This window comes from Poecilia formosa, unplaced genomic scaffold (genome assembly GCF_000485575.1).
Source record: "Poecilia formosa unplaced genomic scaffold, Poecilia_formosa-5.1.2 Scaffold627, whole genome shotgun sequence".
NCBI classification, from domain to species: Eukaryota; Metazoa; Chordata; class Actinopteri; order Cyprinodontiformes; family Poeciliidae; genus Poecilia; species Poecilia formosa.
Genome location: NW_006800566.1, coordinates 44261 through 61663, shown reverse-complemented (window position 1 = coordinate 61663; position 17403 = coordinate 44261). Strand labels below are relative to the sequence as shown.

Sequence of the window (17403 nt, the reverse complement as noted above, 5' to 3'; positions counted from 1 at the left end):
AAAAGAAATGTTCCCAAATGTATTAATTAATTAATTAATTTATTTATCCAGGCCATATCTGACAAAGAAAGTGATTTAATTGGAGCTAAACAGCAAGTTCTCCTAGTTTTGTTCGTTGTTTGAAAGACGTCAACACAGCTGTGTATTCTGAGTAAAAAGTCAGCCTCTGACATTGGTTTGAGGAATGTTCACCCAACTCCTCACCTTCACCTCTGAGACGTTTTAAGGTTAACCTTAATCCCCTCCGAGTGACCCGAGGGCTTCTCAATGAGATCAAAGTCTGGGCTTCTAACAGGAGCTTCCACTTCTTTGCTCTTCGAAAGGTGGAGTTATGGCATGTTTGGGGCCGTTGCGATGTTTCCGAGTTCAGTTCTGACGCAGATGTCACACTTTCTGCCTTTGACACCTTTGATGGTAGAATTTTTGGTGTATTCAGTTACTTTGTTTAGCCAATAACCACGACACTTCCACCTCCGTTCTTCACAGCAACGATAAAGTTTTTCTCCTCGCATGCAGCATGATCCGTTGTGTTAAATGTTTTTCCGGGAGTTCAGGGCTCTGACTGAATTTTATTTAACAAACATTAGGCTTACCTTTACAGCACAAAGATTTCCTCCTTGCTCAAATACAACGAATGATGAACTTGTTCAGTGTCTTTCAGATCGGACAAACTCGCTGTCTCACATTTGTGAGCACTTGCTGTGTTGTGATAACATTTGAAGGCTTTAGAGGTTTTCTTTAGCGTCCTGCAGTCTTCTATTGTACTGAATTTGCTTGGACAACCAGCCCTGGTGTTTACCTATATCTATCAATCTTTTAATTATAACTTTTACTGTTTTATCAATGTCGCACTAACAAAAATGTGCATACAGGAAAAAAAAAAAAAAAAAAAAAAACACAAGGCAACGATATGTGGACGTGAAAGTGCCGTAGGTAATATGCAAAACAATGCTGTTTTCAAATTAAACATTTTTATTTCAAGAAAATATTTATTTTTCATTGAACGAAGAAAAAATAAGGACTCGAAAAAGAAAGGTGCTTGAGAAGACTGCTGAAATAGAAGACAGACTAATGACACATTCAGAAAAGTTACAGAGAAATAGCATGGATTCGTGTGAAATTATAAAATAAAAACCCCCCAGGCATCTTAAGTTTCTAAAATAATAACAAACCTTTCAGGTTTTTGGCTTATAATGAGCTTGTGTCATCTCTTACTCTACCAACCTTATCCACTGTAAACAACCACACAGTTATTTTTCCCTTTCTGACTTGCAGTCAGCATTAGTTTTCTTGGTCCTGTCTGTTTTATAATTTAGTTTTTTTTTTTGTTTTGTTTTTTTAAGAAACACATTATATAGTTTTCAAAAAGCATGTATCCAAAATATATACAAATGTATATACTCAAAGACGTTTTCAAAGATTAACCCGTGCAACTTCAGCAAAGAAATAAGAATTTCACATCTGAAACAATTGATACATTTCATAACTAAAATATGCCGAACCCACATCAAGAATAGTTTGGTAACACATGGCTCCGAAGAAAAACAAAAAATATTTCTGAAACACTACAACCGAGTTTAAAGCAGCGTTGTGCACATGCTCAGTCACGTCCTGTTAAAATATTCCGATCAGCTTAATAAATACTGCAGTATTGCATGTGCTTTCACTAGGTGGGATATGGTTTCTGCTTTATGGCATTTCAGAGGGAAATATTGCACATTTTCTTCCCATTACTCTCATTTTACTACCATGGGCCAGCTTGCTCTCAGCTTCAATAATTTACAGAGTGTCGGATAAAACAATCAATTAAAAAAAAAAAAAAATCAAACCAGGCTCACATTCAGTCTGGAGCTTCTTAAATAACCAGACAAGGTAAAATATATTATGAATAGCTGGCCTTTATGTCAGGTTTGACGGACCGCATGTTACTCCACTAAAGGCAAGAATCAGAGCATGTTTTTATGTGGCGGAGAAGGGACTGAAATGATGGATAGCTTAACAGGTTTGAATTTTCCAGTCCCAAAAATGAGTTTGAGCAATTGTAGAAATACCAATAATTTTTCCTTTTAGCACCAAAAAAGTGCACATATATGTCCAGTCAGTACCTTATGAGAATGAATAACAACAGAACCTAAGTAATTTGTTGCTAAACAAAAGAAAATAAATAAATAAAATAACAAACAAAAAAAAAACAAACCTCCACTTTTTTCTCGCCTCACCTAACTTAACTGGGAAAATGTCCTGAAATACTGATTTCATTAACTGTCTCACAGTCTGGCATGTGTTTGCTTGGCATCTGTTGGCATGCTTTGAGCATGATTATGAGCATTGTGCTGTTCCCTTGTCACATGTTTTATCTCCTATAATCAGTGCATGAAATTCTTTCAAGGTGCCGCACTGCGATGTGCGAAAGAAGGCAAATCATTAAACGCGTAGAGTCACAAAGCCCGGCCTTTATCCCAGAAGCAACGAAGCGACCCTGCCTGATGCAGCTAAAAAAATAAAACGAAATTGATCACCGCAGATGTTCACATTTTACAAATGCACAGATTGTACCGCGACGCAGAGCAAAACGGCTCATGTAAGGCAGCTTCTTCTTTACAGCGGAGCAGCAGTTTCTTTAAAACTCCTGTTGATTTGCTTCTTCTGCCCGCGGGTTGCAGCTTGAAGGAGGACTAGAGTGAGAGGAGATCGTGGCAGAGGTTAAAGGTTCGCCTCTGAGCCTCTCGGGGCAGCAGTGCTCTCCGGTCTCCATATCGCCCAGTCCCAAATCTGGCTGGTCTTCCACTCCAACTGTTGCTGCAGTCTCTGAGGTGCTGTCACACCAGGTGCATCCCTGGAAGTCACAAATGGGTTTAAATCCTACATTAAGGAGTGAAGTTGAGAGACACAAAACATATAAATACAAGAAAAGGCTGATAATAATCATTGTTTGCCTAAGTTTAAGCTTTCAGTTGTTTTATTGTATTGCTTTGCATTTGACTCTTTTTTTTTTCCACTTATATTTTTCAATTTACATCATAGAAATGAATATAACTTCCACAGACTACAAATTGGAGCTGTATTGTGACAGGAAAGTTGTAAAAAAAAAAATGATAAAAGCTTTTCAAAGTCATGCCAATAGGAGCAATATGTGTTAAAATGAAACATATATATATATTTTCTACCTCAACGTTGATGGCTTTGGGTAACTCTCCCTTCTGTATCCAGGGGTGGACCTCGCACAGCTCCTTCCTCTGGTCCACTGAAAAGTGGGGCTGGCATTGCTGCAGCACCCTTATCTTCTCATTGTCTTCTTCCAGCACTCTGCCAGTGTCCCTGGAAGACACACACACACACACACACACACACACACACACACACACACACACACACACACACACACACACACACACACACAAAAAAGGTTGCAAAAATTGGGTAAGCAATCATTCTTCGGTTTTTTCTTATTTATAGACAGTGGCAACTTTCTTGTCAACATATATAATAATTCATTTTGATCTGCAACACACAGGTGCATTAAAGCTGAAGATTAAGTAAACTTTGCCAACGGCTGTGAATAAGTAAAAGACACCAGAGAATCGTTAAGTTACTGAGAATGATGTAAGCCTGTTGTGCTCATTCTGTGAAAAACAAAACAAAAGAAGGTCTAGTTGGAATAGACTATTTCCATTTCGTATGGTTAATGACAGAGGCTTCTTAGCGCAGAGAACTTAGCGCTCCCTCTACATGACATTAATATAGCAGCTTTTAGTTGTTGCAGATGTAAACTGCTAAAGCTGGCATTTGTGTAATGTAATCCTGCAATGTTTTGCTGTAAAATGTTACTTTGACATGTTTAGGTACCATGATGTAGAGTGTCATTTCATATATATTTCATCTAGTATAGTCGAAAAACTTCGAATGGATGTATCGAAACACCAAAGGGAAACTGCATATTTTTGCGGCATACATTTATTCAGTAACAATCTTCGTTTGTTGATACATTTACACTAAGGAATCATTACTGACATCACCTGTTTTGAATTACAGATTTATTCCGTACATGACATTTTTATTTGTAACATTATCCATCGGCCTTGAGTGGCTTAAGTTTTTCCCCAGGGTTTTTTGTTGTTGTTTTTTTTCCACCATGTGTTGCAGATCAACTCAGGAATACACACACAAGGTAATAATCATTACAAATGAAGTTGACATAAGAAAACATAAAATCATGAACAACTTAAAACACTCAAAATATCAGAATCCCATTTTTGTCATAAGTGTGTAAGTTGCTGAAACATCCCTGCAGTGAAAACCAACAAAATTTGATGTCTCTCATTATGAGGCTCATTGAACCAATGTCAGCCTTAACACTAGGGTGCCATCTACTGGTTAAATACTGTCACTACAGCAGGTTGAAACGATTCAAACGTCTTTAAATCTAAAGCTGACACTGCTATGAACAGAAGTGGTTCCATGTCAATCAGATTCGAGTCCTACTTTAAATTAAACACTGTAATAACAGAGTGTAAATGTATAAGGTATATGATGTAATTTTATTATTGACATATCCTATCTGCAACTCTTTTGAAGAAAGTAAAACAAGTAAGAAAAAAGAAATACATTTATTCTCCTTAGGAATCCCAAGCCTGTTTTTCTTTAGCAGTTCTTTCAGTTTTAGTCAGATTGAATGGCCTTTTGGCTTCACCTTCATCTTCAGTTCAGTTGAGTCAAGTCTCTGTGCAGGTCAGTCAGTGGCGCTCACTTTAATTGTCTGGAGATAGTCCTTCACCAGCAAAAACTATGTTTTTGCTGGTGAAGTCATGTTGTCATGTTGGAAGAGAGAGCGTTAATCTTTTTTTTTTGTGGAAAAAGTAGAGTGTTCTTGCATCCCTTCAATCCAATTGTTGTCACATATTCGTGACAACAATTCCTGACCATTGCTTTATGTCTTGGCAGATTTTACTGACGTCTCTCGCTAGTTCTCATTCCAGGGTCTCTTAAATCTTTTGCTTCCTGCCTCTGCCAGGCTTCTCTTGTGCTCTCTTTTCTATGCATTTCTAGATTAAACTTCTCACTCTAATTCTTGACATTTTGGAAACAAGGCAACAACTGTTTCTCCTACTGCTGATGGCACACCAACAGTCCTTTTTCTTTTTTCTCAAGTTCAGACCAACTGGGTTAGTTCTTGACCTGATGTTCTACCCAATGACAGATACAACCGTTAGTCTGGTCTTTATACTAAAACCATCTATTGTAACTTAACACACATCATGCCACAACAGTGGTTTGTGCAAAAAGGTTAGTTCTTGAAAGGGGTAATAACTTTAATGACTTTTTTGTTGTTGAATAATTTCATTTCTGTGTGTAAAGCAAAAATAAACCTATAATGTTTGGAAAAAACCTGTACAACATATTTGAAATAGCTCTTTTTTAAAATAAAATTATCAGTGCCACGATAATTGGTCACCTGATGTTTTATGCAACAGGACAGCAGTCAATCTCCTCCTACAAGATTATAGAAGGCACCTGGTATGCATTTGTGACTTTCAGTTACCTGGATACATCTTTTGCTATAGTCAAAGAATTATACCACAAAGAAGAAATTCAAATGTTTGAATGTTTCCTTGCATTTCTGATCCAACCAGAGGCTGCTTAAGTTTCAAACCGCAGCGATAACAAGAACCTCCTTCCTACTCCTCGCTGGCTGCGCCTGTCCTTCGACTCACCGCGAGGGCAGCTTGTAGGTCATCATGACTTTCTCATCTGTGTTGGCCATCAGCAGCCAGACGGGGTCCTGCAGGACACATCCTGTCTCTGCTGGTCTTTCCTCACTGCTCCTAAGGAGCAGCTTCTGGCTGCTCTGAGATGAGTCCACACTGCCAAAGTATTTACTGCTGTTGTTGCTTCCTGGAAAAAAAACAAACAAAAAAACAAGCGCCACATATTTTTATGACAAACAAGTTAAAAGATAATAATAAAAAAAGCCCCTTATGTTGACTTTAATGTTTTATTCTCTGTATGCTGCAATCATTTTAGCAGCCTCCCCCCGGCGGAGGGTGTGAAAAATTGTGTTTTTGTTTGCTTTTCTTTTTGAAAGCTGACGTTTGAATGCAGACCTGAAAAACTGCCTGACGTCCCACTGGCTGAGGCGCCGCTGGCTGACGTCCTGCTCTTGGACATCCCGCTCGCTGAAGTCCCGAAGCCGTTGGAGCCGGAGCCCATGGAGCCGGAGGTGGCTGAGCCGGTGCCTGAACAGGAGTCCTCTTGAAGGATGATGTCCAGCATGTCGCTGGATGTTGAGATGACATCGCTGTTGTTACCTTCGTCGCTCCTCTGCAAAAAAACACACATATTACAGCACTGGTATTAATATTGCTCTAACTCTCAGTACCAGGAATATGTTCCCGCTCGACCATGACGTCGCCATCTCAACTGGTCATAGCCGTTTATCCATTTTTTTTTTTTTGAAAAAGAGCGGAGATTTTGCTACTGCGATTACACTTTTTTAAATCTATGTAGAGTCTCTTCAATGCACAGAGACAGGTGCAACTATAAGAACATGAAAGGGATTTTGTCAATGTAGATTTATTGTTTTGTCATTTCTAAAGTGGATGGAGAGGAAAGACCAAGGAAAAAAACAGCAAAACTGAATTAGTGCTGCACAATATATCGCAAATTCATCATTATCAAAGCATCACTGAATCTGATAGCGTATTACAAAGAACTGCTTGAATTGCAAGCGAATAATACGAACACCAAGCATTCAGTGTTTCGCATGGCGACACTTCATCATTGAAAAGTTTCAGAAAGCAAAGAGGTGGTAACATCTTGATTTGATTGCAAAGACAGCAGACAAGAGCTGGAAGCACCTAGTTAAAAAATCAAGTTGTTAGGAAAAATAAATTTTATAGTTAGCTCATCTAGACGGATCTTTATTTGGAGTGTATATTTTGTTCTGAGCTTAAACTGGAAAGAGACCAATACTGTTTTGTCATCCAATTTCTGTTCAACCCACAGATGTATTTTCCTTACCGAAGTGGCAAAAATTAAACAAATTGAAAATCGTCAGCACATTCTGTCCAATAAATTTCATTCAAAAGCTCCCGGTAAAGCGGACAACCTCCCAACGCGGACCTGATCATATGATAAGGTCCACACTGATCACATGCTGCAAACATCTGCATAAAGCAATTTTAAAAGCATCTATCATTTCACTCGAAATTTATACAAATTCCCAATCAAAAACAAAAAAATGGATGTCTGTGAACATTTCTTTAAAGCTCTGTGCTTCGGATTGAAGTTGAGCTTGCACCGTATTTCACAGTCAGCTTACAGAAGGAAGCGTTATAAAGTCTAAGTACAGCTGCAATCCCACAGAATTGAACTGTTTAGTTTTTTTACTATTTTTACTTTTAATACTTTCAGTCTTAGCTATCTGTTGAACAAAGGAAAGCATTACAGGGTAAAATACAAGTGACATACGAACATAAAAAAAAAACAAGCTTTTACAAATGACATGGAATCTGGAAGGAATGGGATTTAGAGAATGTTGAGTTTTTCTGAGGATTTGCCTACCTCTTTGCTGCCAGCCCCAAGCCTAGACCACACTTTATCCCAAGACAAACGCTCACAGACACAGGATGTGGGTTGGAAATACAAGGGTCCAGGTGGACCAAGTAGACTGAGAGAGGGCTAAAGGGTGTAAGGGATAATAGTATCATTAACACCCAAAGCCACAATTCATCTAAGGAGTCTTAGCTCACTTGATTTTACACATTGTAATACATATAAAAGAAACTCTGTCAGTTTATTGCTGGGAATATGTTAAGAATCCAGGTGGTGGTGGGAATAAATCCCTAACGGGAAAACGAGGCACACAGCTCAATATATTTGGGGAGGGGACATCATTTTGAAATGAGTGTATATTTTCAGAGGTCACATGTGAAGAACATCAGCCAGAAACAATGAAAGACACGAGGACGACACAATGACATAAAATAACTTTGGTAACACTTTATTTGACGGGGTGTGAATAAGACTGGCATGACACCGTCATAAACATGACATAACACCTGTCATGAACATGAACGAGTCTTTATGAATGTCTATGATTGTTGTCATGAAGTGTCATTTGGTAAATAATGGTACTTTTAATGCAAAGTTCCTCTAAAAGTTGCATTGAAAGTCCATTAAAAGTGCCAAGTTGTCATTATTTACAAAATCATGCAAAGTCGGCACTTTTAATTGACTTTTAATGCAACTTTTCATTAAAAGTACCATTATTTACTGAATGACACTTCATGACAACAGTCATAGACATTCATAAGGACTCGTTCATGTTCATGACAGGTGTTATGTCAGTCTTATTCAAACCCCTTCAAATAAAGTATTAACAGAACGTTTTCCTCTGTCTCTCTCTCTCCCCGTTTACCTCTTTCATCTCCCTCTCCTTTGCTTTGCTGGCGCTTGCTCCTTTCTCCCTCTCAGCCGCGTTACTCCCTTGTCCTACTGAAGCGTGAGGCGCGTTGTCCTGCCTGTCCACGGAGAACTCCAGCTCCAGCAGGTTCAGGGGCGAGCTGCAGCGGGACTGGAACAGAGGCGGGGACGCCTGGCCTTCACCTTCACCAGACTGCGGTGTGGAGGAGCGGGAGCGGCCCTCCGCCGGGGGCTTCGGGGCGTCAGGTGAGGAAGGGAAGTAGAAAGGCGGCGGCAGGTAGGATGCTAACGTCGGGTTGAGCTGGTTCTGACTGTTGACGAAAGGTGGGCTTGCGAAGGCGGCGTGGCTTGGGAAAGCAGTCTGATCAAAAGTTGGCGCTTGCATCGGGACACCCCCAGCGTCTACCTGATACATAGGCACCGGCGGTGCTGGATGTCCAATTAAAGGATATAAGTAGTTGGGCAGCACAAAAGCCATAATAGGTGTGACCATATGAGAGGTTACGGGGGCAAACTGAGCGCCCGGGGACAACAAAGGGAGTTGGGCACCCTGGTTATCCCCCAAGTCTTGTGGCGGAGCTTCTGTGCGTGACAACGCAGAATCTGTTCTGGCGTAGATCTGCATTGGGTAGCCTGGCAGCATTACAGGATATGGTGCGGGGAAAGCGGGCTGTGAGGCATCAGATGGAGACACCGGGGTCTGCGCATGGCTCTTGTTCGTCTGAGGAGGGGGCAGCTGCTGCGGTCGCTCCTTGTGAGGGGCAGGCGCTGCGCTCGGAGAAGTGAGAAGCTTTGCTCTCTTGGTTTTGGTCTTCCTGTTTCGTGTTCCTCGGCGCGGCGTCGGCTCTGGTTTCTGACGTTCTTGCTTTCTGGGTTGAACAGTGTGCGCAGCTGTAGATTGATGAAGGAAACGTTTAGAAACAAAGCTATTTGAATAAAAGACATTATTTTTGGCTTCTGACATTTGAATGTGTAATTAATTTTTTACATGATTTAACCAATTAATCAACGCCTCCTTTGGTCTCCAGCCAATCTGTCAACACTGACATCAGGAGAGTCTCTTTATAACTGGCCGTCATTTATGGTTAATACAACTATTTGTATTTTTCCAATTTGAAATAATTACGAATAAGAAGTCTGTTTTGTACAGACATTAAGTTACCAGATAATTAAAAGAATGAATGCAAATGAAAGACACTTGCAAAAGTATTCGCACGCCTTGAACCATTTCTCATTTTGTCATATTACAACCACAAATCAACATAAAGTAGTGAATAGCTGTGATGTGGAAATACGCCACTTGGTCAGCGACAACCAATCAGAGCCAGGAGGAGTGTCTTAGTGCTCTCAATCATCCTCATGTATGCGCTGCTCACAGCCTAACTGTTTCTCTCTGCTACACCACAGATGGTTCACAACAACGGAGTCTGCCATGAACACTCGGGTTAGTTAGACTTCCTGGACTGGTAAGCTGTTTCTCCACCATTAGCACAGGAGAAGTGTGATTTCCTTCACAGATTACCTGTCTCATAGCATACTGTTTTGCCACAGTTTTACATAGTTTAAACAAATTTATAAAAGACTTTTATTTTTTAAATTACATACTCCCTGTATTTGAGTCAGTCCATCTCACTATCATCTCTGACTGACCTCCCTGCAGAGGAAAAGCATCCCAACAGAACGACACTGTCACCGCCATGTTTCACTGTGTGGGTTGGTGTGTTCAGTGTGACATGTGGTGTTAATTTTCTGCCATGTGTGACGCTTTTTTGGAGGCCAAAAATTTACATTTTGGTATAATTTGACCAGCGCATCTTCTTAAACATGGCCTTAATGAAATACCGCCTGCAGGTGAATGATTTGATAGAGCTCCTATAGATATTCAGAACATGGGATGTTTTTTTTTTTGTTTGTTTTGTTTGTCCTAAAGCCCCTCCAGTTTGTGGTGGAGAATGTCATGTGCTCCTGGATCTCTTCTCTGGCATGGCAACCGCTCTGCTAAAGGTGCGAATTCTGCACAGAAGATGGTGGGGAGCAGCTTAAGGACACCATCCACCTGACAAACACGTGGTTTGTTCCCCGCTCCCTTTGATAGGAGGCTGCAAAGCATCAGATGTCGAACCACAAGGCACAGGAACAGCTTTTACCCTGTGACAGTAAGACTGTTGAGCTCAGAGAGCTCAAAAATCTCAGAAACCAGCCAAATTGTGTTATTACACAGTTATTGTACAGTTGCCTGTAGTTTTATTGTTTATTTTATTTATCTATGCCTTTCAGTTTAGCCATGTTGTCTTTTGTGTGTTTTTATCTGGCACCTTGAAACTCAGTTTCATATTGTGTTATATATTAGCATATATGATATGACAGTAAAGAACCTGGAGTCCTTTAACCCAGCCCTGCTTTATTGCTCCCCCCCAACTTTCATGTTTAATATATTCTTCGGTCCTCATGATTTTTCTTGTTTTATTTTCTTACTAAAGTTTTGAAGCAAATCTCAGAGGCCTTCACAGAACAGCTGTATTTATACTGAGATTAAATAACACACAATTGACCTTTACTAGTTAGGTGAAGGTAGGTGGTTACACTGAACGTTATTTGAGGATACCAGAGTATCAGGTGAAATTTGCAGTTTTTGTAAAAAAAAATAAAATAAAAAAAAAGTTTAGGAAGCAAACTTTTGTCTTCCCCTTTACAGATGTGCACTGATTGTGTAGAATTGTGCCATACAAAATCTGAAAATAAATCTAAGTTTGTGGTTCTGATCTTGACAAAATGTGGAAATGTTTAAGTAGAGTATTTTAGCAAAGCCCCGTGCATCTGAGGGATAAATCTAATCTGCTATTTAACCATTATTTAACGGTGTTGTTTAGTGGTACCAGTGATGGTGCGTTCATCTCTCTGTTGGTCCAGGGGCGAGGAGCTGTTGGCTTTGTGGGGAGCGAGTCCTCGAAGCTCTTGAATGCGACAGAGAAAGGCCTGCTCCTCCTTCTGCGTATGAGCTGCCAGCACCTGCTTAGTCAGACCCAGTTTCTTGTAGGACTCCATCTCCTGGCTGGGAGGTGAAACTGGACGAGGAGTGTTGATGCTCTGGCTGGATTCTGGCATGTCTCCTGCAACAGGTACATCCTCTGTGATCTCTGCATGGATGACAATGAGACAGGAATGTTTACATGCTGTATTATGCAAAGAAACTATTAACCGTCTGCAACGATGACAAACAAAGCAAAGACGAGTGAACAACAGGCTTGCACAGATGCAGATACCAACAGGTTTTCTGGCATTTCACAACTTAGCTGCTCAAAACCAAAATCACAAATGACAGATGACATCTAAGCAACAATACTGATAACCCAAAGTGGTTATTGTACTAAATGTGCAAAACTCTAACCTATAATTAAGTGCTAAACAAATGATGTGTCAGGATATTATACAAAAGCAGAAACCTGTCTCTGGGATATCAGGTGCTAACACAAACAACTGCACACTTTGGGTTTTCTGTTGCACAATAGAAAGAAAAAAATGAAATTGTGACAATATTTACTTTATTTCAAGGTCTCATTTTAGATCTTTATAAGTATTGTCACAGCTGCACATATGCACTCTTTGTGAATTTTAATATTTTTGTTGTTCATGTTACATTGTGCTGAGTGATAACGACCGGTGACACGTTTCAGAGGGTGGGATCATTCACCAGCCAGAAAGTCTGAAGCCACCAGACTGAATTTCTTCCCAACATTTGAACCTTCAACCAGACTTACATGTACGTTCCCTGCATTCAACTCAGGTCCTTTAAAGCTGTAGCGATAGGATGAAGTGGCACGGCTATCTGACCCTGCCAATGAACATTTTATAGAGTGGGGGCGAGGGGTGGGATACTTCAAACAAAAAAATACATCATCATCTAAATCTGGAACAATGTAGTTGTCAGTCTCTCCTAATAAGGTAAAAGAAATGTAATATTTCACAGTCAAAGAAATGTTGCTAACACAACTACCATTATACATTTAGCAACTTTAACTTTGGTTTTGATATCTGATGTGCTTTAGAAAGAGCATCAGCAGAAACATGTGTGTTCAGGCCAAAGAAACGGTTGATGGCATATCAGCTTCCTGCCAGCGTCTCCCATTTCACTGAGGGATGCTTTAGCAATTACTCCTCGTGACATTCAAAGAGCATTACCCACAATGTACAACAGTATTGACATTTTCGCCACAGCACAATTTGCTGTTGTTTACTTGGCTAATCTTCTACTTATCCTGGACTCTAATTTGTCCACTGCATAAAGTAATTAAAAGCATATTAAAGGCTCTTTGCATTTGAATAAGTCTTTAGAGGGCGATGCTGGTTTTTGAGTAAAGGCTATAAATCTAACAAATAAGAATAATGCACAAATAAAAAAAACAGACATCAAAATAAGACACCAGCTTAATGTATCCAGCTGATAAATACGTAGTGTACGTAGGATTAGTTTAGCTTTGCACTGTAACATTAAAAACTGTATGAACTTGGAGATAAAAATGAGCTCCCAATTGTGTTATTTTCATACTCCTGTCACATTATTTCATATCTGCCTTTCCATGGGTTTCTATGGTCAGTGGTGGTTCCTGCATAAATGGTGCCTTTGGTAAGTCCATTTTTCTTTATCCCACACACAACAAACATGCACCGACTATCCTGATCAAAGACCAGACGAATGGATGGATGGGTTAAAACACAAGTTTTATGAATCACAAATAGTTTTTTTTAAAGCATCTGTAAACAGCATTCAATAAATTAGTCCAGGTTTTGGTTCAACATTTTTACTAAAAATAATCTAAAGTCCAAGTCTAAATCAAAGTAGGTGGTTGTGCTTATTTTTTGTTTTTACAAATACAACGAAGGTTTCACAAATCTCATGTTGTGTCTGTCCTAAAGAAACTATGTTCACTGTAAAATAATTGAATCAAAGTCTGCATTGTCTAAATATTTACTTAACTGAACCAGATTCAGCCAACGGGCAAACAATTTTGCATGTATAAATCCCCATTTACAGGAAACAAGCCATGCATATAACAAAAAAACATGCAAAGTCCAAGGTCTAATAACTGTGCCACCATTGATCCAATTATTTAACCCAACAACAGCAAATGATCCCATATCATGATTTGTAGATGGCCTATATGGTGAGGATTCACTCAAATCAGCATGCTAAATGCTAAAAAATGGTTGACATGGCAGGGAATTGGATCCATTTTCCATTAAATAAAGCTAATAAATAGGTAGCCATGCAGGGACACTCAGACACCATTCAGCCTAATAATTGTAGCTCATCAAAAACAACAAAAACTCTTCACATGCATGACATGAAGGGATTTTCCACCAAATGCTCCTCATTAGTTCACATTTTAACTCATGTTAAAGAAACGTTTTCAGATACACTAACATGAGTGGCAAGATAAGAAACAGTGTGACAGCAGCTTTCGTCTTTAGATCAAGGTTAAGATTATTCTGGTGACAAATACTGTGTATATCCTGGAAAGTTTTATGAAAACTAAAGTACAAAGACTTTAGTTTTTGTACTTTTTTTTGAATAAATGTCTTTCTGTGTCCAAGGGTCTTCCTGTAGGCAACACAGAAGCAGTGGTATCTGCACATGCATGTTAAGATGCTTTGCAAAAACATGCATTTTTATCTTTTCTCTTTTTTGTTATGTTATGCAATTTACATAGTAAAAAAATAGTACGTAAATGTTTCAAAACTACTGATACTAGAGGATAGGATCTTTTTTGAGGAAATAAGATATAACAAGTAAAAAATAATTACTTATTACATCACCAGCATATAGACATTCTTTGTCACCAGAAGTGTTTCGTGTAAACATGTTGAGAGAGATTCTGGCTGGAGGTTTTTTTTCTCCACTGTACCTGACTCTGGCTGAGGTTTCTTGTCCCCAACATGCACTATAGTGCTACTGTAGCTACATTGGCTGGTAATGGACACCACACTTTCTGGTTTGTTTGGCACTGGTAGGGGCATCGAAGTGCCCACTACCGCAGTGGCGGGGTCACTGGTCTTTTTGTGAGGATCATCCAAAGCAGAAATACGGGAATGATCCTTCGATAAGGTTGGTTCTGCCAAAGAGAACAGAGGACAACAGCTGCAGATAAGGCACTGGCATTAGAGAGACGTCTGAGAGAGACAGAGAATGAGAAGTTCACAGGAAAGAGTGTGAAATCCTCAAAAGAACTTCTTGTGTTGTTTGGAGAGATAGCAAATCTGGTCTGTTGGTTGGTCGGCAGCAGCAGCACATACCTTCAGAGACCTGCACGACATGCGACTTCTTCTGTTTGTCCTCGTCAGAGTTAGAGGAGGTGGTGTTGGAGGATGACTGACATTTTCTCTTCATGATGACAGGGACGTTATAGCTCTCCAAGTACCTGCAGGAGCCAGTCACAACACTGATGTCATGATCACGAGCTAGTGAACGGCAATATTACAGAGAACCAAAGTATCATATTTTTAAGACGGGTCATGTTTGACACTTTGTTTCACTGCAGGAGCGCGGACTAGAACAGGTCAGAGAAGATCACAATTCTTGAATCTTTTTGATTCAATAGAATGTTTCAATGCATTTTACTGAGAATCTTTTCGGTAAACTAAAAGCCTTCAGTTTTAAGACATGGTCAGCTTCTTTTTCTGCAGAACGGACCTTGGCTTGTCAAAGTGTCCGTTTTTATCTGTGTACCTGATAACACTGTCCAGACAGCTGATTTGCTGGTAGGAGTAGACAGTCTGATCGTTGAGGCCGAGCTCCTCGTGAAAAGAGACTCGACTGTCGGCGGCGGCGGTGGCCTCCCTCCAGCTGATCGGGGGAGCCGAGTCTTTGAGACGTACAACCGCCTGGCTGTTCTGTCCTGACACTAGCAGAGATAGACCAAAGAATTAGTTTCTGAATAAAGACGTAAATGTAACAATAACTGGATTATAAAAAAAAAAAAAACAAACAAACAAACAAAACAAAAAAACAACTTACTGGTATTGCTTCGTTTGTGTTCTGATTTTGCCGTCTGCTGCTCTTGGTTCTTCTGAAGATGAATTCCCTTACAAATTTCCTGAAAAGTACGCTTTTGGAAGAAAATGTACTAGTGAGTTGTTCCCTAAGCTCACTTTGCAGTTAAGTGGTTTCAGGGATTTAGCAAAAAAATAAATAAATAAGAATAAATAAATGTGCTGTGAAATCAGACAGGTATGTGCAATTTTACTCACAGGTCTGCTTTTGCTGCTCTGCTCCCCTTCCTTTTGTTGTACTTTTCCTTCTTTTCCATTGTTCAGGCTCTCACTTGAGGAGGAGGTCATGCCCTGAAGGTACTCATTGCTGTTAAGACTACTGTAACCACTCGACCCACTGTTGTGAACCGGCTGATCAAGAATGGAGAGGGAAGAAGAAAAAGTTTAAAAACAACAAGATAAAGGGATGCTGACATAGCTCAAAATGTGTCTTGAGTTTTAATCTTCTTTGGAATAGTGCTTGCTTTATCTCTATAATCTATATGCTATTACTTAGAATTTGCTCCAGAATCAGACTCTCTAGTGATCTATTAAACCCTTGACTGTCATCGACTTGCGTTTAAGCATTTTGACGGTGACAGTTAAGGAGAGAATTAACACAAACAAGGATAATTAACTATTTAATGCACATTAATTGTATCTGAAAGTCAAGCATTAAAGAAATAGCCATAAAATCCAGCAAAGATCTGAAACAAAACCTAAGACCTGAACCATCCTTCAGTTGATCATTTACCCTATGCAAGGTTATATTTTTTATATTCGATTATCTTCAGCTGCTTGATTAAAATTAAAATTGAAAGTCCAAAGAGAAACTTCTAAAGACATCCAGAAAGCCTGATGAACTGCTATTCAAGGCTACTTTAGAGGATTAAAAGAAAGTCTGCAGACTTTTGCACAGTATTGTCAGGTGGCCGTCTTCTTTCACCTGCAGCAGAAGCCGATGAATCTGCTCTGTTATTTCCTGGATATCTGAGTCCATATTCTTCATGTGACCCATGGATGAGAGCGGAGTCATGAAAATGTCCTCATTCATGGGGCCCCTGGTGGAAAAATGCATCAACAGTTAGTGACTTACAAGACAGTTTAAAATCTGATAAAAACTTTTCTATACAGAACTTCAGTAAAAACCGTCTTCTGCACAGAAAACATGAGCAGTACTCACATGCGAACTTTATGCCTCCCGATAACAAAGGAAACCTTTCTGCTCCAGGGGTTCACGAAGGTGGACCAGCTGGTGTCCAGGACGATGTATTCTCCATTTTGAGCACAGAAGCGGATGGACGAGTGGTCGAATGGTTGCCCTGCGTACTGTATGACTGGAGTATAAAATACGAAGAATTAAAACTCAGATCTTGGCGTACGCATCAGCTAAGAATATAGATCTGTTTGATTTGGAGGCTCACTTTTTCTATGAATGGCCAGCATGACGGGCCGGTCGTTGGGATGCAGGTGGCAAAGAATCGGAGTACCGATGAGGTCCTGGGGGAGGTAGCCCAGGAGAGGAACGGCCCTGACACACAACATGAAAAGATTATCTCTATTAGTGTTACGCATTTAGTATTTGGAATATAAAATGGCCTTTAAGGTTTTTTTGTTTTTTTTTAAGATTTTGTCACATTACAACCACAACATAATAGACTAAAATAAAGTAGAAGAAGAAAAGAACAACAACAAAGCTGCTAAAACCATTGCTTTCCTTTCACTTTGCTACTTTTAAAGCAAAGGGCATTTGCTTTCGCAGCTTCAAAGTTAGGGAACAGTTTCTTTAGTCATTTTTATACTTTTCCTGATGTATGCTTTGTATATTCTTACTTATTACTTTTACATGAGTTTTATTCTGTTTTTTATTTGTTAATCTTTATTATTTTTATACTTACTATTTTCCAAACTGCTTGTTTAGTGCTTGTTGTTTTTAAAGAACTTTATAAATAAGAT

General features: G+C 39.6%; 1 protein-coding gene across 5 annotated transcripts in view; it reads right to left on the bottom strand.

The window, feature by feature from the left end:
• Positions 1–955: 955 nt before the first annotated feature.
• LOC103130355 (period circadian protein homolog 2-like) overlaps positions 956–17403 on the bottom strand; it is a 33275-nt gene continuing 16827 nt past the window's right edge. For 3 of the 5 annotated variants that reach the window (XM_016665855.1, XM_016665854.1, XM_016665856.1), the window contains 15 exons: positions 16872–16978; positions 16631–16784; positions 16394–16508; positions 15667–15819; positions 15434–15524; positions 15146–15320; positions 14713–14837; positions 14325–14531; positions 11298–11558; positions 8417–9312; positions 7561–7677; positions 6102–6318; positions 5712–5892; positions 3168–3318; positions 956–2836 (listed from right to left, as the gene is read on the bottom strand). In XM_016665855.1, the coding sequence (XP_016521341.1) occupies positions 2621–2836; positions 3168–3318; positions 5712–5892; positions 6102–6318; positions 7561–7677; positions 8417–9312; positions 11298–11558; positions 14325–14531; positions 14713–14837; positions 15146–15320; positions 15434–15524; positions 15667–15819; positions 16394–16508; positions 16631–16784; positions 16872–16978 (3166 nt within the window). In that variant the 3' untranslated portion in view covers positions 956–2620. The remainder of the gene's footprint in view (positions 2837–3167; positions 3319–5711; positions 5893–6101; positions 6319–7560; positions 7678–8416; positions 9313–11297; positions 11559–14324; positions 14532–14712; positions 14838–15145; positions 15321–15433; positions 15525–15666; positions 15820–16393; positions 16509–16630; positions 16785–16871; positions 16979–17403) is intronic. The other 2 variants (XM_016665858.1, XM_016665857.1) reach the window with 2 other exon arrangements.